General features: G+C 36.9%; 1 protein-coding gene across 1 annotated transcript in view; it reads left to right on the top strand.

Moving 5' to 3' along the window:
• LOC132131106 (E3 ubiquitin-protein ligase RNF123-like) overlaps positions 1–22,826 on the top strand; it is a 123,409-nt gene that overhangs the window by 1,563 nt on the left and 99,020 nt on the right. The window contains exons 4-23 of the mRNA XM_059543045.1: positions 2,011–2,090; positions 2,304–2,398; positions 3,791–3,845; positions 3,990–4,075; positions 4,313–4,399; positions 4,675–4,742; positions 4,851–4,976; positions 5,394–5,508; positions 5,632–5,736; positions 5,817–5,942; positions 6,013–6,105; positions 6,476–6,549; positions 7,174–7,291; positions 7,438–7,537; positions 7,626–7,687; positions 8,389–8,460; positions 9,407–9,527; positions 10,400–10,501; positions 14,762–14,862; positions 22,285–22,477. Of these exons, the coding sequence (XP_059399028.1) occupies positions 2,011–2,090; positions 2,304–2,398; positions 3,791–3,845; positions 3,990–4,075; positions 4,313–4,399; positions 4,675–4,742; positions 4,851–4,976; positions 5,394–5,508; positions 5,632–5,736; positions 5,817–5,942; positions 6,013–6,105; positions 6,476–6,549; positions 7,174–7,291; positions 7,438–7,537; positions 7,626–7,687; positions 8,389–8,460; positions 9,407–9,527; positions 10,400–10,501; positions 14,762–14,862; positions 22,285–22,477 (1,979 nt within the window). The remainder of the gene's footprint in view (positions 1–2,010; positions 2,091–2,303; positions 2,399–3,790; positions 3,846–3,989; positions 4,076–4,312; positions 4,400–4,674; positions 4,743–4,850; positions 4,977–5,393; positions 5,509–5,631; positions 5,737–5,816; positions 5,943–6,012; positions 6,106–6,475; positions 6,550–7,173; positions 7,292–7,437; positions 7,538–7,625; positions 7,688–8,388; positions 8,461–9,406; positions 9,528–10,399; positions 10,502–14,761; positions 14,863–22,284; positions 22,478–22,826) is intronic.

Raw genomic sequence — 22,826 nt, 5'->3', positions numbered from 1 at the left:
ATTCTAGAGAGCATCTGATTGGACAGAAATCTGTGCAGTGCACAGTGAGTCATCAATATTGTTGACTCTGTTTAAGAGTAATGGTACTGAAGTTTGCTGCATCAGTGGTGTGTTGATGAGGTGATGGAGTGGAGGGTGCTGGGGTCGTGTGTGGTGTTTGTCCCACGCTTGATCCCAGCCAGTGACTGGAGCTGGTCTATACATAGAGCATGATGGGACATGAGAGAAAGCTGACACTCACAGAGGAGTGAAGTGGCTCATGTGTTTACATATCTTCACCTCTAAAGCTGGACTCCATGTCAGGGTCATGATGGCGTCTGTCAGCACTGTATAAAGCAACATCGCTGCCATCTGACAGTAAACAAGTTATTTACAGATATTTAGCTTAGAAGAAATTTAAGAGCTTCTTTTTTGCCTAATGCTTTTAATGCTAGTTGTCTATGCAGTTGCTAATTTTTTATTACTATTTAAAGGGATACTCCACCCCAAAATGAAAATTTTGTCATTAATCGCTTACCCCCATGTCGTTCTAAACCCGTAAAAGCTTTGTTCGTCTTCCGAACACAATTGAAGATATTTTGGATGAAATCCGGGAGGCTTGTGACTGTCCCATAGACTGCCAAGTAAGTAACACTGTCAAGGTCCCGAAAAGAATGAAAGACATCGTCAGAATAGTCCATCTGCCATCAGTGGTTCAACCTTAACGTTATGAAGCGATGAGAATACTTTTAGTAAGCGAAGAAAATTAAAATAACGACTTTATGACTTTATTCAACAATTGGTTTGTCCTATGTCTCTCCTCATCACTGTATGCTGCTTATGCTTTTCTGTAACAGCCGTGCCACAATAATGTGATGTTTCTACATGTATTTAGCTTTGATTTAAAAGAAAACAGTGCATCCTTGGGGGTAAGTGATTAATGACAAATTTTTCATTTTGGGGTGGAGCAACCCTGTAAGGTGGCTGGTTGGTGTCCAGATGAATCCGGTGTGTTTTTTACTTTAAGCAAGCTGCTTTGGTAATGTTAGGGAGTTTTAGGTGGTTGCTATGCATTTTGTTTTAGTGTGTTGCTGCTTTGCACCATTCACAAATCATACATTTGCTAAGTAGATTAGAAATGGTGCAGAATTACTTTTTTTAAAATGTATTTTGCAGCAAAATGTTTCTTTGTGTAACATTTTTCAAAGTCCTGAAGAGATCACTTTACAAATGTTTATTAATTTTTGAATCCCACTCAGCAAAACCACCAGTGTTATAGTGACGTGACATTCAGCCAAGTATGGTGACACATACTTAGAGTTCATGCTCAGCGTTTAACCCATCCGAAGTGCACACACACACACACACACTGTGAACACACACCCGTAGCAGCGGCACCCGGGGAACAGTTTGGGGGTCAGTGCCTTGCTCAAGAGCACCTCAGTCATGAGGAGGAGGGAGCGTTATTGCATATGTTTTTATTTTTTTATTTATTAAACCATTGTAAAAAATAAAAAAAAATAAAAAGGTAGGCACAATATTTAAATGCACATTTTTAGTCATTCAATACAGAGAGTTTGAATATATTATTATTATTATTATTATTAATTAAATGAAAATAGCACTCATTTGAGAAGATTTTAGATTTGAGCAATGGTTTGATTTCACACTATTATTGTACAAAATATATACTGCAAATGAGGTAAAATACTTTCTTTCAGTGTTTGCCCTTTTAAAAAGCGTCCTCCTCGTCTCCTCCACATCATGAGTCAAAGAAAATGTCTCTCTGAGAAAAGTTTACGAAAACAGCAGAAAATATATCGTTTAAAAACAATGCTGTTGTAACACAAATACATATCGTAAATGAGGTAGAACCATACTCTAATGTTTCCATGCTAAAAACAACCTCAGTGTCTGCACTGCATTGCATGTTTGAATGGCGTCTATTAGAAACCTTTCACCTGGTTTAGGTTTAAATATCCCGGCTGAAATAATAATAATAACTTGGTTGTCTTTCGGTTGTCCCTGCAGAAAAACCCTGTCGTTCCAGGATCTCGGAGCTCATCTGGAAAAGCTGCTGTCTGAAGATAACGTCAGCGAGGACAGCAGAGGTCCGACAAACACTCACACACCAGAGCTGAGCGTCTCACAAACGACTGGAAAATACAGTCTAGAGGCTAAAATAATAATGGAAATGAAAATGATTGATTAATAAAAGCATGGCTGAAAACATTTACATAATCAATCTAATTGATATATTATAAATGTATTATACAGTATATACAATATATATTATTTACATTTTAATTTATTTTCCCATTCAGATCAGGTAGAAGGCTGCCTTGGACCTTCAACTGTCGTCCTGGATCACAGCAGTGGGTTTGAAGGGCTGTTATTTGTTGATGATGACCTTTTGGGGGTGAGAAAAAAAAATATATACACACCCATACACATGTATGTGTGTGTGTGTGATATGCATGCATGCATGCATGCATACATACATACATGTGTGTGCATGCACCGCAGTTGTTTCAGTGTTTTACTTTAGACATGATTTAATTTCTGCCGTCTGGAATGCAGTAAGTATTAGATGCACCAAACTCACGTACTGACAGACTTTCACGTTTGCTTTGTGTTTGTTTGTCCTTCTGCAGTTTAATGCACTTGTATCTCCAAATACTTTAATGATGCAGAATATTAAAAAGCTGTCACCGTCTATGATCTCATCAGCAGTAATCCAGAGGAAAAGAGAGAAACCCATAACTATGATTGTCTGTAAACCTTCGGATACTTACCGTATTTTTCGGACTATAAGTCGCACCTGAGTATAAGTCGCATCAGTCAAAAAATACGTCATTATGAGGAAAAAAACATATATAATTCGCACCGGACTATAAGTCGCATTTATTTAGAACCAAGAAAACATTACCATCTCCAGTCGCGAGAGGGCGCTCTATGTCTTCAGTGTAGACTACAGGAGCACTGAGCAGCATAGAGCGCCCTCTGGTGGCTGGAGATGGTAATGTTTTCTCTTAGTTCATTTATCTTGATTCATGTCAAATTAATTTTGATAAATAAGTTGCACCTGACTATAAGTCGCAGGACCAGCCAAACTATGAAAAAAAGTGTGACTTATAGTCCGGAAAATACGGTAAATTACTTTCAGTAACTGAGAGTGCTTTATCACTTATAATTCTTTTTCGCCTTTTATTAATTTATATTTGCTTGTATGTTTTAAAGCTATATTATGTTTAAATTCTTAACAATTGTTTTCATTTGTAATTATTGAAAAAAGTAGCCTGATAATATAGTTTAATAAAAATGCACAAAATAAATTAGAAATAAAATTTCTATGAAAATGTAGCCACGTGCAGTAATATTTCAAATTGATAATGTGACGCATCGCGATATCGAATCGTTGACATAATCGTAATCTAATCTAATTGTGAAAACAGTGAATATTCACACTCAAATTATATATATATATATATACACACACACACAGAGGAAAGTAGATTGCACTTATTTATTTATTTTTAATTATTATTTTATTTTACATGTTTTACTGTTTGTACGTATTGGTTAGCTGGCAGTGAATCTTAGGATTCATATTCAGGTCAGTTCACTATTAAACTGATTGGATAGTGAGAAGTCGGTTGATCAGTCTGCACGAGGAATCGTGCTCAAAAACACCAGGACTGTGTATTACATAATCAAATGGGGCCAGTTTTCATTGTGACTCTTCCAGACAGATGTGTTGTCTTCTGTTAAATGTGTTCATCTTTGTTCCTCCTCTCTTTCTGGATTGAAGGTCATTGGCCACAGTAACTTCAGCTCCATCAGAGCCACCACGTGTGTTTACAAAGGTAACGTTTCTAAAACTAATCCGCACCATATGGTGAAATGCTATGCAATGCAATGTTTTGTGGTGTTCTTCGTACCTTGAAGTAAATGTAAACTAAATTACTAATCCATGGTACCAACACAGTACTGTTTCTGATTGCTTTTAGGGAAATGGGCCTACGAAGTTCTCGTCTCATCTCAAGGCCTAATGCAAATCGGATGGTGCACATTGAACTGCAGATTCAACCAAGAGGTACAAGCCAGTAACTACAACATTTAGAGGTCAATTTGTGGAGTGCAGAGTTGTACAAACTGGATATTAACTCTAATAGTTAGCTAGCTCTCGTGGGAAGCTTTCCAAACTGCAGAAATGGCGTGGATTAATCTAGATTACATGAAAACTGTTCGCTCTGCTCTCAAGATCCTTTTTAAAGTCTTGGGTTTGGCCTAATACATCTATGATCCGCTGTGGATCTGCGCTTGTGTTCAGGAGGGGGTCGGGGACACGCCGGACTCGTACGCTTACGACGGAAACAGAGTCCGCAAGTGGAACGTGACGACCACCAACTACGGCAAGGTGAAGACACAGCGGTTCACACATTCAGTTCAGCGCTCAGGCTCAATCTGTGATTGTGAATCTTATTTGAGGTTGAGCGTTTGGTCATAGTTCGTTTGTTTAAAGTCTCAGACTGTGACGTAACTCCTAAAACAAAGAGTCCTGACTCTAAATTCTGATTGGATGAGTCATGTTTTTATGAAAGCATTAAGCCACTCAAGGACATGCATGGTAGTGATTTTAATGGAAAATGAAAAGCCTCTCATTATTGATTCTTGTCATCTCTTTTGCTTTAGTCCTGGGCTGCTGGCGATATCGTCAGCTGTTTGATAGATTTGGATGAGGGCACCATTACGTTTTGTCTGTAAGTATAGTTTTATCATTGTTTGTACATTTATAGTTTGGTTTGAAAGCATGAGAATCTGAAATATCTGTGAAGTGGTGTTAATAGCAGTATTTAATTATTTTTCAGTAATGGACAGTCTCTGGGTGTTGCGTTTAGCAATATTAAGACGGGGCCGGGCGTCGCATATTTCCCTGCGATCAGCCTTTCCTTCAAAGAATCTGTAGCCTTCAATTTCGGCAGTCGTCCTCACAGATATCCTTATCATTTTTATGCATGTACATCCAGATTTCATATGGTTAAATCACATTCATGTAATGTGTCAAATATACAATTATAAATTAAGCACATATATTTATAAATTACAGTTTTATATAAACACACAAACGCATATACATGCATGCATGCATTTTTTTTATACAAGTTTCTTTTAAATTGAATAATAATTTTATATTTATTTCAAGTAAAACTTTAAATATTATTTATAGGACATTTTAATAAAAAAATATATATATATATATGTGTGTGTGTGTGTGTGTGTGTGTGTGTGTGTGTGCATGCACACTTAACATATTTCATGTTTTTAGGTAGACCTTAAGCCATAAAAGCAAAACATGTGAAATCCTAGACCAACCACAAACCCCTAAAAGCCTTAACCCATCTGTTCCTCACGTATCCTGTGGAAGGTTACCTTCCTCTTCAAAGCCCACCAACCACTGACCTCATCAAAGCCAACAGGCTTCTGGGATACCTGAAGACCGTCCTGTCCACCTCCATCGACACACAGGTGCCTACAGGGGCTTCACTCTCTGACTGGTGCTGCTTCAGATTAGAAAACCACGTCTTGAAGTGTGTGTATCAATATTTAAAACAACACTCTGTCAAGACGTTTGATTTAATTTTTCATCAGGAGGAGAAGCTTGTGGAGCGAGAGAGTGGGACCTGGCAGATTCAAGGAGAGCCCACCATCCTGGTCACACTTGCACATATATTCAACCACTTCGCACCTCTCATGGTAAATCACTCCGAGTACCAGTAAAGCAGCTCATCGTTTCCCAAACCGCTTTATTTACGGCTAATGTGTGTGTCTGCTAGTGTAAAGTGTTCTTAGTGGAGGACGTGCTGATGAACTTCCTGTTGAGTATATTGGAGGGTGGAGGATCTGTGGAAGAACATCCTCTTATACATCAGCTGCTGGATCTTTTCTGGCTTCTCATGGAGGTACAGACTCAGAAAGATCAATTTAAAGACATTTTCCGAAAAGAGATTTGAGATTGTATTTTTTTACAAGGACCACGAGGTGAGCGAGTGTCTGAAACAGCTGATGATGTCACTGCTGAGAGCGTATCGTTTCTCTCCCATCATCCCTGATCTGGGCTTTCAGGTGAGAAACCCAATTATTGCTGTCTCATGCTAATCCATTAACGTAATGTCGGAGTTTATCAGTGCTGAGGACGATATAGCCACTGACAGGAAGGAAAAAAGGAAGCATTCTTACCAAGGAGCCTAAAGGTGCATGCTGGGAACTCGTACTTCGAAGCATGTTTACGCTAAATGTCTACTTTCGTGTCTAATCAGAAGCTGAGAGGTGTTGACGTCCTCTTGACGTCTCATAGCAATTATCAGCAGGGACACTATCTGTGTGCCCGTCCCACTTGAAATAAATGTCTTGTTCTAATTAAAATGACTGAGGCACTTTGTTTCAAACTTGCTGTAATGTGTTTGAGTTTGTTTGGTGTCCCTCTGTCCTCCAGATTCATTACCTTCGTCTGACCACAGCGATACTCCGACATGAGAAGTCCAGGAAGTACCTGCTCAGCAACGTCCTATATCCTCTTTATTCATAACTTAGCAGGCTTTTATAAGACACTTTGCGTTATCTTTTGAAAATCACTCCAGAAAAGCACAGAAATGTGTTCATAGTTATTACATTTTAGCTTTCTTGAGACCATTACTTGGTGAACTTCACTATAGATAGATAGGCAGGCAGATAGATAGTGTACACATGCTTTTCTGTCTTTATTGTTATGAACAATATTTCTATTGTTTTTTTTTTACTGACACTTTCTGTGTATTTAGGTACAGTAGATGGATAGATATGTTGATAAACTGGTAGATAAACTGATAGATATCTATTCTTCCACCTAAATATGTACCCATCTATATACAGTATGTTGATAGGTAGAAAGATATATTTATATTCACGAGATGGATGGATATGAAGATGCATAGATAAATGGAGAGAAGTGTTGATCGGTAGATGAGTAGGTCTGTGGGTATTTAGATGAGTAGTCACAGTATGGGCATATAAAGTACTGAGAATACATAATACACACGTTCTAATTAACTTCTCAGAAGTTCTCTCTGGTTGTGAGGAAGAACTCCCTAAATAGACTAGTTTGCTGTGTTAATCTTGGAGATTTGAATTGGTTTCGGTCTTTAACAGCATCACGTTTGACGTGCTCCGGTCTGTGGTCTTCTTCTACATCAAGACCCCTCTGAGAGTGAATGAGGCGGGGCTGGATGAGCTCATCCCCACCACCTGGTGGCCCACACGCTTCGACAAAGAGGTCAGAAACATCCCCACACATCAGTGTGAATATGATAGTTTCAGCCTTTTATAAACAATCTCGTCAAGCGAACACTAATCTGAACTGAGCCCTGGTTGAAGTGACAGATGAGTAACTCTTCACTGTCTCTCCTGACGCGTGTCCAGGGCAAAGATGAGAGAGAGACGCGTGAGGAGACGGCCGAGGAGAGGCTGAGACGACGAGCGTACGAGCGCGGCTGTCACAGACTGAAGAAGAGGATTGAGGGTATGTCACACACACTCACTCACACAGCATCAGATCTGCAAGCATATCTGTCTCTGACACACAGCTGAACCTGTGTGTGTGTGTGTAGTTGTGGAGGAGCTGCAGGTTCAGATCCTGAGGTTGATGCTGAACAACAAAGACAAGGGGATGGTATGTTGATGATTGATTTCCACACATCTGCTCGCACAGCTGTTATATTTTATTGTATGATTTGAGAATGGCCCACTTAGACAGGAAGAGACCATCTGACCTGACTTTAAAGAGATTAACTACAGTTCATTTAGTTTTAAAACTCTAAATGTTGTTCATATTACCTATTTTTTGTTTTTTACAAAATTATAAAAGCATAACAAAATTACTAAAACTTAAAATGAAAGCTGAAAATACTCTGTAAAAGCTTATTCAGCATTTGTGTATTTGTATATTTTAATATTTGTTTATATTTAAATTCAGCTTTGTTGTATATTTTACATAACTGAAATGGGATTAAACCGCAAAAAAATGTGAATACCACAAAAAAAAAGTAATACCTAGCTATTAAATTTTAATTATGTAATATATTCTTATATAAACAAAATAATAAATATTATATTCTTACATTTATTTATATATATATATATATGTATGTATGTATATGTGTTTTTTTGTAAATAAGACATAGTTTAGCACAATAGTTTTGTCAGTGGAACAGAACAAAATTGAATTAAGACAGATTTAAGTGAAACTGGCAACAAAATCTGTGACATTTGACAGAAAACCAGCAAAATGTTTTAGTCTTTTAAGATTATTTTGTGATTTGATTGTGTGTTTCAGTCTGTGTGTGTTGTTTACCTGGCTCTCTCTTTTCACAGGGCGAAGCATCTCGATACATTTTCCTCAACAAATTCCGCAAGTTCCTTCAAGAGAACGCCAGCAATAGAGGGGTAGGACCCCGGACACACCATGAATTACTCTGTCCTCCTTTATAACTTACATTAACACGCTTTCCATATCCACATAGTATCTAGATATTTAGATTTGTGCAGTATTTATTCTTTGCCATAGAGACTTTACCAAAATAAAGGATTAGAAGATTATATTTCAGAATGCATCTGAGAAGCTGGACTGGAGCACAGCGAGGGATGATTTGTGGAAAAGAGTCCAAGAGCAGATTAGCTGAATCATTTCCTCAGGCCACATCCAAGATGAGTTTGTTTGCTTATCAGATTTGGAGAAATTAAGCATTACATCACTGTCTCAGCAGTGGATGCTCTGCAGTGAATGGGTGCCGTCAGAATGAGAAGACATCACAATAATCCACAGCACTCCAGTCCATCGGTTAATGTCTTGTGGCGTGTAAAGATGTGGGTTTGTAAGAAACCCATCCATCAAGACATTTTTAACTTCAAAACATTGCTTCAAACCAAGTCCTCTATTCATAATGTTTCAAAATCTGTTCTGACCGAGAAACAAACTCATCTTCATCTTAAGTAAACTGTCAGGGGTGAACTATTCCTTTACTTGTGATAAATAGATCATAAGATCACAGCCTTTTTCTGCAAAAGAACAGCACCGCACAGCATTTGGTAAGATTTAAAGAGCTCTTGCCACAGGAAATACATTACTTAATGTGTTTTAATGACTGAAATCTCGTTTTTTATTAGTTCCAGTATCATATAAACCAGGAAACTGTGCTTGCGTAAAGGATATAAAAATAAAAACAAAAAAAGGCTTGAGGACTTTATCATGCTCCGTGCACTCTTTCACTGCTTAGACATATGGCCATTGTCTGTAACATGATTGTTGTCGATGGGATGGTTTCAGGTATTGTGCAGCGATCAGGGTTTGATGTTTGTCTCACGAGTTGTGTGTGTGTGTGTGTGTGTTCAGAACCCCACAGTGTTGTGTCCTCCTGAATACATGGTGTGTTTCATACACCGGCTCATCACGGCCATCAGGAGCTACTGGGACGAAGACAAGAGGAAAAGCCCAGGATCCATCAGCAGTGAAGGTACACTACACACACATGTTGTTCAGGGTTATTACAGCTTTAGTTGATGTGAACTACAACTGGAATCATAATAATCGTAGTTGTCATTGCAACATTTCTCATTTTTGTTTATTTTATTTTGAAGCACTAAAACAAAATAAAAATGAGTAGAAATAATTAAACACATTGACTAAATAAAATAAAATAAAAAATGCAAGAAAATTACTAAAACTAAAATTATAGTGAAAATATAAAAATACTAAAACTATGGTTATAAATCCATGATGATATATCAACGCTGTCTCTTTTCATTTTCTTTATGATATAAGGACTGTTGCATCACCCTCACGTCCAAAACCTTCAAAACAAATGTTAATTCCCAAATAAAAAACATGAGATGTTAGCAAGGCTAGCATTGATAAATAAAACTTGAACTATTACTTTTTTTTTTTTTTTTTTGGTAATTGAAATAAAGCTTTTATATGTAAATATAATTTTAATGCTTCAACTTATTCAGTTACTTTCATTTTAAGTTTTTCATACACACACACACACACACACACACACACACACACACACACATATATATATATATATATATATATATATATATATATAATACAAAAATAAGTCTGCTATCTTGTTTTTATCAGTGAGAACATCTTTTTAAAAATGTTAAGTATAAAAATCAAATCAAATAAACAATTGAAATATGAAATAAAATATCAAGAATATTTTTTATTAAAATAAATCTGAAATAATAAAATCCAAGCATTAAATGGAAAAACCTCAATTAAATGAAAATGAGAAATGTTGCCTTGGCGGCTAAAGGAAAGTTAAGGCACTGATTATAGTTGAATGTCACGTCTTTGACCCGTTTGTGTTCCCGTCAGACGCATACGTCCCTCCTCAGCTCTTCTACAACGGGAAGGTGGATTACTTTGACCTTCAGCGTTTAGGAGGACTTCTCTCGCATCTGAGGAAGACGCTCAAAGGTTGGTAAAAGAAAAAACAGATGTAAAGTGTGCTTCGGAGTTTGGTCAAATAATTACCCAGCATGCAGCGGCTCTAGACTCCACCAGAGGGAGCAGAAGGTCGATTTTTTACAATAGAGCTACAATACAGTCGGTTTGAACCTCTGAAGACAATACATAAAACTTTCCTGCATCAGGTTTGGCAACAACAGAAGTACTTTTGTCTGTTTTCAGAAGCTCACTTTAAAGCTCGCAGACGTAATGTTTGTTTTCTGCAGTTTTTGCTAGACGTAAACAGAGACGTTCAATCTCATTCTGATGTCCCTGTTATGTTCAGTTTGTTTAATAACTCTTGAAATTTCACTATTGATCTTTTCCAAGCTGCCTGACGAATGGTTTAGATCGATCAACCCTCCAAATATGTTTTAAATTGAGACCGAATGCATTGTACACATCCTTCAAGGTGTTTTCTTTTTCTTTTTTTTTTCTTTTTGTGTAGTTTCTGACTTCATTAATTAACCTCAAAAACGTTGTGTGGTCATTACTTTGATTTGTGGCTTCATTAAAATGTCTGAAATTGTGGGATAAGACGGATGCTGGCAGCGTTCAGAGTGACCAGGATGCAGATGGATATTGATTTCCCTCAATGCAGCGGCTCACGCCTCAGAAAATATTGACGATCAGCAGGGAACACACTAAGAGAGAAGGAAGGAGGATAAAGGAAGTGGTTGAGAGTTGTGCCTTTTATATAATTTATTTATTTATTCATTTTTTATTTTGTGGTTTGCATTAGATGATTTCATTTGCCTGGATTTGCTGCATTTTTCATTTGTAAATTTCTAATTTTAATGTGACCCTGAAAAACATGACGATCTCAATCTAGGTGTCAGACATTAAATATAGCATAGAGAAATGAATACAATTCATAAAATCAATAAGCTTTAACTTTTAAAATAAATATTTGGCGAAAAAGAAAATAAATCAGGGAATAAATCATGTATATATATATATATATATATGTATGTATGTATGTATTTGTGCATCTAAATCCCATGAGACTTTTCGATAATAAAGTAATTTTCAAATCAGATTAAGATATTTTCACCAGAGGAGTTTCTGTGCTTCCATCAATACTTGACTCAGTTCGTATGCGTTAGCTTCATGACTCCTTTTGGATCTTTTTAGTTTCAGTGGAGGCACAGAAACCTGTAAGGCTTCATTAAAACTATCTTCATTTGTATTTGGAAGATTAACCAAAGCAAATGATGACAGAAGTAACAAGTAACCCGCACCACTCCAGTCCATCAGTTAACAGCGTGATATGAAAAGCTGTGTGTTTGTCAGAAACCAATCCATCAAGGTGTCTTAACTTTAAACTGTCGCTTCTGGCCGAAATATGAGTCAATCATCCATAACAACTCTAACTCTTGTGAAGCTAAAACCACTGTGTTTGTATGAAACCAATCCATCAAGACGTGTTTAACTTCAAACAATTGCTTCTAGCTAAAATTTGAGTCCTCTATCCATAATATTGGTTTCTTCAGTGAAAAAGGCGTCTCGTCTGAACTAGGAGAGACATCTGGGAAGGTCAAGAACAAGTCCACAACAGCTCTGAACAAATACAGTATGTGTGTGTATTTAGATGCGAGAGGACAACAGGAGATGGACCTTTTCACTGGAGGAAGAGTTGTTATGGATTATTGACTCACATTTTAGCCAGAATGTATTATTATTTGAGGCACACTCAGTCTGAATCCTGTCATCTGGACTTTATCTTGACAATATTGATTTACGTTTAGCGGCTGCTGAGGGCTTTTCTTCCTTGACATATATTATATATAATTAGTCTTTTTTGGTCATTATTATTATTATTGTTGATTTTGGCCACCAAACATTGCAGTGTTTGTCTCCACTCAATATGAAGCAGCCGAATCCACCATCTGCTCCTCATCTTATTCAGCACAGTATTTTTTAAAGTAATCTTTCAGTATTTATGCCTTTAGATTTAGAATAACTAGACCCTGTTGTTACTTGTAAGTGAACCTAAAGTAGCAACAACCCAGAACACCTTTACTTTTACCATCGACATTTGCTTTCATTAATATCATCATCTCTTGGCTCTTTAATGATTGCACTTATTGATTGGGTAGTATTGATTTAGGTCAAGTTTAAAAGTCATTTCTGTCAGTTTTGTAATGATCATAATAATAAATCCCCATCAGCCAATATGGCATTTCTCCAGCATATTTTTATTAAACTACACTAAATCTTTCTCAACTCTTAACCCCAGCCTTCACTAACCAGCATCAATTAGATGTGAAACGGCCGTGCTCTTTCTCTGAACCTTTCTTCATACTGACTTCCTCTAATAGCTACATCAAGGTCATTTTGTGGGAAAATCCTGATATTTTTCTTCCCTTAGCATGCAAGTGGCAGCTGTACTCGGACCCGAGCCAGTTTGTTTCCTTCACCGACTGATTTTGGCACACTTTTCCGGTGGCTTACGGAGAATCGTGATTAACTGCTCAAGTGACTCAAATTTACGTTGTCTGTGACTGGAAAGTGTAATTTCTCTTCCCCACTTTGGCACTGCAATATCTGTCAGATTTATAGACTTTTGATGTTTATGGAGTCTGAGATTTCTCAGTTGACAGACGGCCAGAGGTCATTCAGGTGTAATGAAGACACCAAATTAATGAAACCATATCTCTGGGCTCATCCACTCTGTCAGACTTCATCATCTGGTTGGTCTTAAATTATGATTCCATTTGAGACATCGTAGTATTAATTGTTTCGTGATCTTGATAAATGCATAATCATGTTCACCTTATTCGCTGGATCTCAGTTTATCTAATGCTAAGGAAAGTTTGTATGAAGACTAAAATTATGAAGTGTTATTAGTATCATTTATATTACATAGCATTACTAAAATGTCATTAATTTTAAAATAACATTATATTAAAATTACATTAATAAACACAAAACTCATTCAAATAAATTATATATTAAATACAAAATTATTTAAATTCATTTTAAATTTTAAGTAATGAAATGCTATAAAATACATTTTATAAAATTACTTGAATTGCAATTATAATTTATATTAAAGTTACATTTTATTAATTTCATTCCATGTTATATAAAATAAATTCCTTTTTTTTAAACAAATCAAAATTGAAATTATTTTTAAATGTATTATTACTATTTTTAATTAAATGACTTTATTATATACATTTAATAGATCCTTAAACATATAAAATATAAAATAAAAAGAAAAAACATTTTATTGATTTTGTAAAATTGCTCTGTGGTATACATTTAATAAATGATAAATTATTATAAAATAAATAACAAATTATTAATTATTTTAAATGTAATTATTATACTTCATTACTCTTAAAATTTGTAATATAAAATACTTATATATATATATATATAATATATATACACACATTAGTTTACATATAATTGAAATATTATTTATTTGTGGTGAACACTCAATAAATTATGAATTATTACAATTTAAATTATTATCATTTAGTACAAAAATCTCATTGAGTTAATATTTTATTGGAAATAAATATTCTCTCTTGGATAAATTAGGTCACTATTATAGACTCCTTTTGGTGCAGTTTTGGGTTATATTTGTTTCCCATTATATTGTTTATAATACCCCAGCACACAGATCCTCTTTAGTAGGTGGGCAGGTCGAAGGGGCACTTCAGTGCTTAGCTTGCACCTTACAATAAAAATAGATCAATGTGCATGTACTGTACAACACCTCACTCCTTCAATCGCTCAGATTTACTCTCTTCTCTCTCTTTCTGTTCTTCCGGTGAATTACTCCCAAACTGCTTTTACTGCCCCATTTTTCTCACATGTACGCTTCAGTTGGACAGCCGGCCTTGGGTAGCCTTGAAAATGTAGACCTTTGGAGTGAAGTGGAGCCCATATCTCTCTAAAAACAGTTGTTATAAGCCCTCTGACGAGTTGAAGCCAAGATTTCTTTTTTTTTTATTGCTCTGCTGTCCAGAAGATGACAAATGTGCATTACTAAATAATGGACTGAAGCGTTCATAAAATCTTGTGAGCTTGTCGTCCTCTGAGATGACTTATCAAGTGTTGAAATCTGAGCCACATTCACTCCTAAAAGCCTCTTTTTGGTTGATTTTTATAAAACGAATCTGCCTTCTACTCTTTCTAGCAGCGAACTAGAAAGACTTACTATGTTGTTGTGTTGCATATTAAACTTGATAGTTTGGCTGTTTTGTGATGTTTTAGATGACCTGGCTGTAAAAGCCAACATCATCATAGACCCAGCGGAGATCCAGGCCTCATCCATGGATGATCTGGATGAAGACGAGGAAACTGGAGCTGCACAGGTACATTAATGACTGCCAATAATCACTTTCACCACTTACTTGAACATCTGAAGTCATTTTGATATGTGATTGTTGGAAAGACGACTATAAAAGCATGTTAAAAGATTACTCTGGGTTTAATAAAAGTTTATATATATATATGTATATGTAATTATGTATGTATGCAGTGCCGGTTTCTCCATTAGGGCGATTGGGCGACGCACCACCAAAGTGCGAAAGGGAGAGATTTTTTTTTTTTTCCACATTCAACCACAGTGTCATGCTAGCTTTCACTATTCTAGACTGTTTGTTCAGCCACTGCAATGCAATCTCAATGAGTTCCGGGAGGGCTAGCCCTAACGTGCTTTCGTCATCGTGTGTAACCTTAACTTGTGCAACAACTGGTGGGAACAGTGACATCCAATAATATTTACAAAACTATTTTTAATTTTAACAACAAGAAAAAATGAATAACTTCTTTAATATCTTTATCAAATGTGAAAAAAAAAAAAACTCAGAGACGGCTATGCAAATTTAGTTGTCAGCTGAACTTGATCGATATCCCGGCAAACGTTACCTCAGCGCAGATTAATTCTATCGTGTCATTGAAAGAAAGATCATTCATTCATCGTACCAATAAGGATAAATTGGCAATTAAAGAATTAGGACCACCAAAACCAAAATTAAACATCAAACAAGAATCTACAAAGGGAGGGAAGTTGTATAAACGAGGATTTTCGAGGATTTGGTATGAGCGGAGAAAAAGGCTGGCCGGCTGCGAAGTAGCTGATGCTTTATTTTGCTCATTTACCGCTGCATTTTGTTCCATCGCGAGAGCGTAACGGACATCGCATGGACAACTAACGTATCTCTCGGAGAAGGTGAAAAAACGCGAAAGAGCAAAAATGCATATGGATAGTAGGGAGCAGTGTAATGTAAGTGAGTAACGTAATGTGATATAAGTGAGCAGTGTAATACAAATGAGCAGTGTTCTATAAGTGAGTTGCGTAAACAGTGATTTTTGTGACTTCAATTCAGCGACACGCTGCCTGCGGGTGTCGCTGTTGGACAGTGTTTTCTCTACTTCCTGTTGGCCTTCTGTAGCAAATTGTAGCTCCGTGTAGCTGTTTTTATTTTATTTTTTCTCTAGAATCTTTATCTTACTATCACTCTCTGTTTTTAAAGTGGTAAAATATAACTTAATTCACACCATATTTCTGATATTATCGATCAATCTTATCAGATTAACTTTGATCGTTCACTTTTATTTTATATCCGTGAGTGCAGTACACCTGCAAAGCGTTAGCACTCGCTAGCTTGTCATTAGCGTTTTCATTCGAACCTATCGCTGTTTTCTTTTCTCCTCTCGCTCCAGTTTTTCACAAGTTCATCAAACAACCGCAGTAAGAATATTTCATCAAGCACGGTGAGTAATGGCTTCTCCTGCTATTTTTATTTGCACCTCTTGCCACATGTACAGTTTATCTATCTCTGTCGCAGATGAGGGTTTCACATGTGATAAATGCAGGGAAATAGTTAGGCTGACAGAGAAGATTTCAGAATTAGAGACACGCATCCAAACTTTGATTGAGGACAGTAAGAATGTTAGGGCTCTAGATATGGCTTTGGATGCGTCTAGATCAGGGATTCCTGTACATTGTTCGGTTCCGGAAACAGAGCCCCAGCAGCAGGGCAACTGGGTGACAGTGAGGCAGCGTAGTCATGGGTCAAAACACCGCTCTTCTGTTCCGATCAAAACATTAAACAGGTTCTCCCCACTCAGTGATGCACCCACTGAGAAACCTGATGAAAGTGCTCTAGTTGTTGGTGATTCTATTGTACGGAACGTGAATATAGAGACACCAGCCACCATAGTCAAATGTTTACCGGGAGCCAGAGCACCTGACATCTTGGCAAATTTAAAAGTGCTGGCTAATGCTAAACGTAAATACAGTAAGATTGTTATTCATGCCGGCGCTAATGATGTTCGACTTCGCCAGTCGGAGATCACTAAACATAACATTAAAGAGGTGTGTGAACTTGCAAGCACGATGTCAGACACTGTAATATGCTCTGGTCCCCTCCCTGCTTACCGTGGTGATGAGATGTTTAGCATATTGTCATCACTCAATGGCTGGATGTCTAAGTGGTGCCCACAGAATAACATAGGTTTCATAGACAAATGGACGAGCTTTTGGGGCAGACCTGACCTGTTTAAAAGAGATGGTCTTCATCCCTCCTTGGGTGGCGCCACTCTTCTCTCTAGAAATATGGCAAATAGTCTTAGTGTTTATACTTGACTAACTGGGGCCCAGGTCAGGAAGCAGACAGACTGGCTAAACCGACCGTCTGCTAGCTGCCTCCCGTCACAGAGGTCAGTTAATTCTCAGCACATAGAGACTCTTTCACCTAGATATCACACTATAGAGACTGTGTCTGTTCCCCGAACTAGAAAAAACAAAAAACGTCCAAACCAAGTTAAGATTAACAATTTAATTGAGGTTCAACAAATAAAAAACAGAAGCAATATGGATAAACAAATGATAAAGCTTGGCTTATTGAATATCAGATCCCTTTCTACGAAAACACTTTTTTGTAAATAATATGATCACTGATCATAATATAGATGTACTCTGTTTGACAGAAACCTGGCTAAAACCTGATGATTACATTATTTTAAATGAGTCCACCCCCCAAGATTACTGTTATAAACATGAGCCACGTCTAAAAAGCAAAGGTGGAGGTGTTGCTTCAATTTATAACAACGTTTTCAGGATTTCTCAGAGGGCAGGCTACAAGTACAACTCGTTTGAAGTAATGGTACTTCATATAACATTATCCAAAGAAACAAATGTTAATGATAAATCCCCTATTATGTTTGTACTGGCTACTGTATACAGGCCACCAGGGCACCATACAGACTTTATTAAAGAGTTTGGTGATTTTACATCCAAGTTAGTTCTGGCTGCAGATAAAGTTTTAATAGTTGGTGATTTTAATATCCATGTTGATAATGAAAACGATGCATTGGGATCAGCATTTATAGACATTCTGAACTCTATTGGTGTTAGACAACACGTTTCAGGACCTACTCAGTATTAAATCTAGAGTATGATTTCGACAATGTCACATGGAATTGATGTTGATGGTGTTGAAATTATTCAGCCTAGTGATGATATCTCAGATCATTATTTAGTTCTTTGCAAAATTCATACAGCCAAAATTGTAAATTCTACTTCTTGTTACAAGTATGGAAGAACCATCACTTCTAACACAAAAGACTGCTTTTTAAGTTATCTTCCTGATGTATCCAAATTCCTTAGCATATCCAAAACCTCAGAACAACTTGATGATGTAACAGAAACTATGGACTCTCTCTTTTCTAGCACTTTAAATAAAGTTGCTCCTTTACGCTTAAGGAAGGTTAAGGAAAACAGTTTGACACCATGGTATAATGAGCATACTCGCACCCTAAAGAGAGAAGCCCGAAAAATGGAGCGCAGCTGGAGGAAAACAAAACTAGAGGTATTTCGTATTGCTTGGCGGGAAAGTAACTTATCCTACAGAAAAGCATTAAAAACTGCTAGATCTGATTACTTTTCTTTTCTTTTAGAAGAAAACAAACATAACCCCAGGTATTTATTCAATACAGTGGCTAAATTAACGAAAAATAAAGCCTCAACAAGTGTTGACATTTCCCAACACCACAGCAGTAATGACTTTATGAACGACTTTACTTATAAAATCGATACTATTAGAGATAAAATTGCAACCATTCAGCCGTCAGCTACAGTATCACATTAGACAGTGCACTATAGACCCCCTGAGGAACAGTTCCACTCATTCTCTACCATAGGAGAGGAAGAATTGTATAAACTTGTTAAATCATCTAAACCAACAACATGTATGTTAGACCCTATACCATATAAGCTCCTAAAAGAGGTGCTTCCAGAAGTCATAGATCCTCTTCTGACTATTATTAATTCCTCATTGTCATTAGGATATGTCCCCAAAACCTTCAAACTGGCTGTTATTAAGCCTCTCATCAAAAAACCACAACTTGACCCCAAAGAACTAGTTAATTATAGACCAATCTCGAATCTCCCTTTTCTGTCCAAGATACTAGAGAAGGTGGTATCCACACAATTATATTCCTTCTTAGAGAAAAATGGTATATGTGAGGATTTCCAGTCAGGATTTAGTCCGTATCATAGTACTGAGACTGCTCTCCTTAGAGTTACAAATGATCTGCTCTTATCATCTGATCGTGGGTGTATCTCTCTATTAGTTTTATTGGATCTTAGTGCTGCGTTTGACACAATTGACCACAACATTCTTTTGCATAGACTTGAACACTTTGATGGCATCAGTGGAAGTGCATTAGCATGGTTTAAATCGTACTTATATGACCGCCATCAGTTCGTAGCAGTGAATGAATATGTATCCTATCGATCACAAGTGCAGTATGGAGTACCTCAAGGCTCAGTACTAGGGCCGCTACTCTTCACGCTTTATATGTTACCCTTGGGAGATATCATCAGGAAACATGGTGTTAGCTTTCACTGTTATGCTGATGATACTCCGCTCTATATTTCTTCGCAGCCCGGTGAAACACACCAATTTGAAAAACTAATGGATTGCATAGTCGATATAAAAAACTGGATGACGAGTTATTTCTTACTGCTAAATTCTGAAAAAACAGAGGTGTTAATTATAGGACCTAAAAACTCTGCTTGTAATAACCTAGAACACTGTCTAAGACTTGATGGTTGCTCTGTCAATTCTTCGTCATCAGTTAGGAACCTAGGTGTGCTATTTGATCGCAATCTTTCCTTAGAAAGCCACGTTTCTAGCATTTGTAAAACTGCATTTTTCCATCTCAAAAATATATCTAAATTACGGCCTATGCTCTCAATGTCAAATGCAGACATGTTAATCCATGCATTTATGACCTCAAGGTTAGATTATTGTAATGCTTTATTGGGTGGTTGTTCTGCACGCTTAGTAAACAAACTACAGCTAGTCCAAAATGCAGCAGCAAGAGTTCTTACTAGAACCAGGAAGTATGACCATATTAGCCCGGTCCTGTCAACACTGCACTGGCTCCCTATCAAGCATCGCATAGATTTTAAAATATTGCTTATTACTTATAAAGCCCTGAATGGTTTAGCACCTCAGTATTTGAATGAGCTCCTTTTACATTATAATCCTCTATGTCCGCTACGTTCTCAAAACTCAGGCAATTTGATAATACCTAGAATATCAAAATCAACTGCAGGCGGCAGATCCTTTTCCTATTTGGCGCCCAAACTCTGGAATAACCTACCTAACATTGTTCGGGAGGCAGACACACTCTTGCAGTTTAAATCTAGATTAAAGACCCATCTCTTTAACCTGGCATACACATAACATACTAATATGCTTTTATTATCCAAATCCGTTAAAGGATTTTTAGGCTGCATTAATTAGGTAAACCGGAAACACTTCCCATAACACCCTATGTACTTGCTACATCATTAGAAGAATGGCTTCTACGCTAATATTTGTCTGTTTCTCTCTTGTTCCGAGGTCACCGTGGCCACCAGATCCAGTCTGTGTCCAGATCAGAGGGTCACTGCAGTCACCCGGATCCAATACGTATCCAGACCAGATGCTGGATCAGCACGTAGAAAGGACCTCTACATCCCTGAAAGACAGTGGAGACCAGGACAACCAGAGCCCCAGATACAGATCCCCTGTAAAGACCTTGTCTCAGAGGAGCACCAGGACAAGACCACAGGAAACAGATGATTCTTCTGCACAATCTGACTTTGCTGCAGCCTGGAATTGAACTACTGGTTTCGTCTGGTCAGAGGAGAACTGGCCCCCCAACTGAGCCTGGTTTCTCCCAAGGTTTTTTTCTCCATTCTGTCACCGATGGAGTTTCGGTTCCTTGCCGCTGTCGCCTCTGGCTTGCTTAGTTGGGGACACTTCATCTACAGCGATATCGTTGACTTGATTGCAAATAAATGCACAGACACTATTTAACTGAACAGAGATGACATAACTGAATCCAATGATGAACTGCCTTTAACTATCATTTTTGCATTATTGACACTGTTTTCCTAATGAATGTTGTTCAGTTGCTTTGACGCAATGTATTTTGTTTAAAGCGCTATATAAATAAAGGTGACATTGACATTTCTTATTAAACTGAAATCGAAGTAAAAAGTTTTTTTAATTTTGATATATATATATATACACACACACACACACACACACACATATATATATATATACTTTTTAAAATAATACTAACAGTAAATACAATTTTTACTTTTTATAGTACTCTGCATGTAGATGTATATTATACTGTATGATATCAATTAAAGTACATGTTATTTATTTTTTGTAAAATGTGATCAAAATAGTTTGTATTCAATAAATTATATAATTATAATTATATTTACATTTTACATTTAGTCAATAAGTAGAATAATAATAATAATAATAGATGTCTATAAACTGTAATACACTATTACCGTATTTTCCGGACTATAAGTCACACTTTTTTCATAGTTTGGCTGGTCCTGCGACTTATAGTCAGGTGCGACTTATTTGTCAAAATTAATTTGACATGAACCAAGAGAAATGAACTAAGAGAAAACATTACCGTCTCCAGCCGCCAGAGGGCGCTCTATGCTGCTCAGTGCTCCTGTAGTCTACACTGAAGACATAGAGCGCCCTCTAGCGGCTGTAGACGGTAATGTTTTCTCTTGGTTCTTGGTTCTAAATGAATGCGACTTATAGTCCAGTGCAACTTATATATGTTTTTCCCCTCATCATGACATATTTTTGGACTGATGCAACTTATACTCAGGTGCGACTTATAGTCCGGAAAATACGGTATAAGATAAAAAAAAAATAGTGGTTTTTAGTTTTAATAAATGTAGTTTTAATAGTGGTGTAATTTGTGATGATGATTTAAAAATGTTTTTATGTATCTTATTTTATAAAATTCATCTTATTATTTTATAACCTTAAATGTTTCATTTTTATAATGCTGTAATACTTAAATAGCTGATTATTAGTTTTTTTTTATTCTCAATATGACTTTAAAATGAAAAAAGTGGATTATTAACCTGTTTTCTGTACTTTTTTTTTTTTTTTGCAGTTTTACTTTGTTGCCATGAAAACATAATGCCTAAAACCCTGAAGTGACCCTCTTCATGAGTCATTTTATGAAATTACAAGCTTCACTTTTCTTTTAAATTCTCCCCAAACTGGCCCCATTTCGTTCCATTGTAAGTGACCTTGATTGCGTCTCATGAAGGGTGTCTGGTGTAGAGCACTATGTTTGGTGGAGCTGCTCTAGTTTTTGCGGTCAGGACGTTCTCCTGAAAGTCATGCAGCTGTGAGTCTAGATGCTGAAGATGAATGATGTTGTGTGTTTGGGACCGGCAGAGACCGTCTGGCGCTGTGGCCATGGGTGGCGCTCTGGCCCGTCCCAGCTGGTTGAGTTCCCCGACTCTGGGCAGAGCCAACCGCTTCCTGAGCACCGCGGCCGTCAGCCTCATGACCCCTCGACGACCCCTCGCCCCGCCGGAGAAGGTCAAAGTCCGGACCCTCGCCGTGGAGCAGAGAACTGAGGAAGACAGTGAGTCCTGCAACTAAACTATTATTGCTCTTATTTTTACACAGCAGCAACAACAATAATACATAAAAAAATATTGTAATAATTTATAGTATTTATAATTTTCTATATCGAATTTAATTTATTTTTTATTAATTTTGAATGTCAATTTATAGTACTATATTAAATATTATTTATTTAGCAGATTCCCAACAGCTGGAAATATATAAGATATCTAAATATCCGTTTTCTCTGAAAACAAATGGTAATAATGCTCTTTTAAGCACAACTGAGAGAAAACTTATATTGACCGTTTCCTTATCCAAGTGGCTATTTAATTATTTAATTATTATTATTTTAAAGCAGAAATCTA

The sequence above is a fragment of the Carassius carassius genome, chromosome 48 (assembly GCF_963082965.1).
Source record: "Carassius carassius chromosome 48, fCarCar2.1, whole genome shotgun sequence".
NCBI lineage: Eukaryota > Metazoa > Chordata > Actinopteri > Cypriniformes > Cyprinidae > Carassius > Carassius carassius.
The sequence above is the reverse complement of the archived record's forward strand: the minus strand, read 5'-3'. Positions and strand labels throughout refer to the sequence as shown.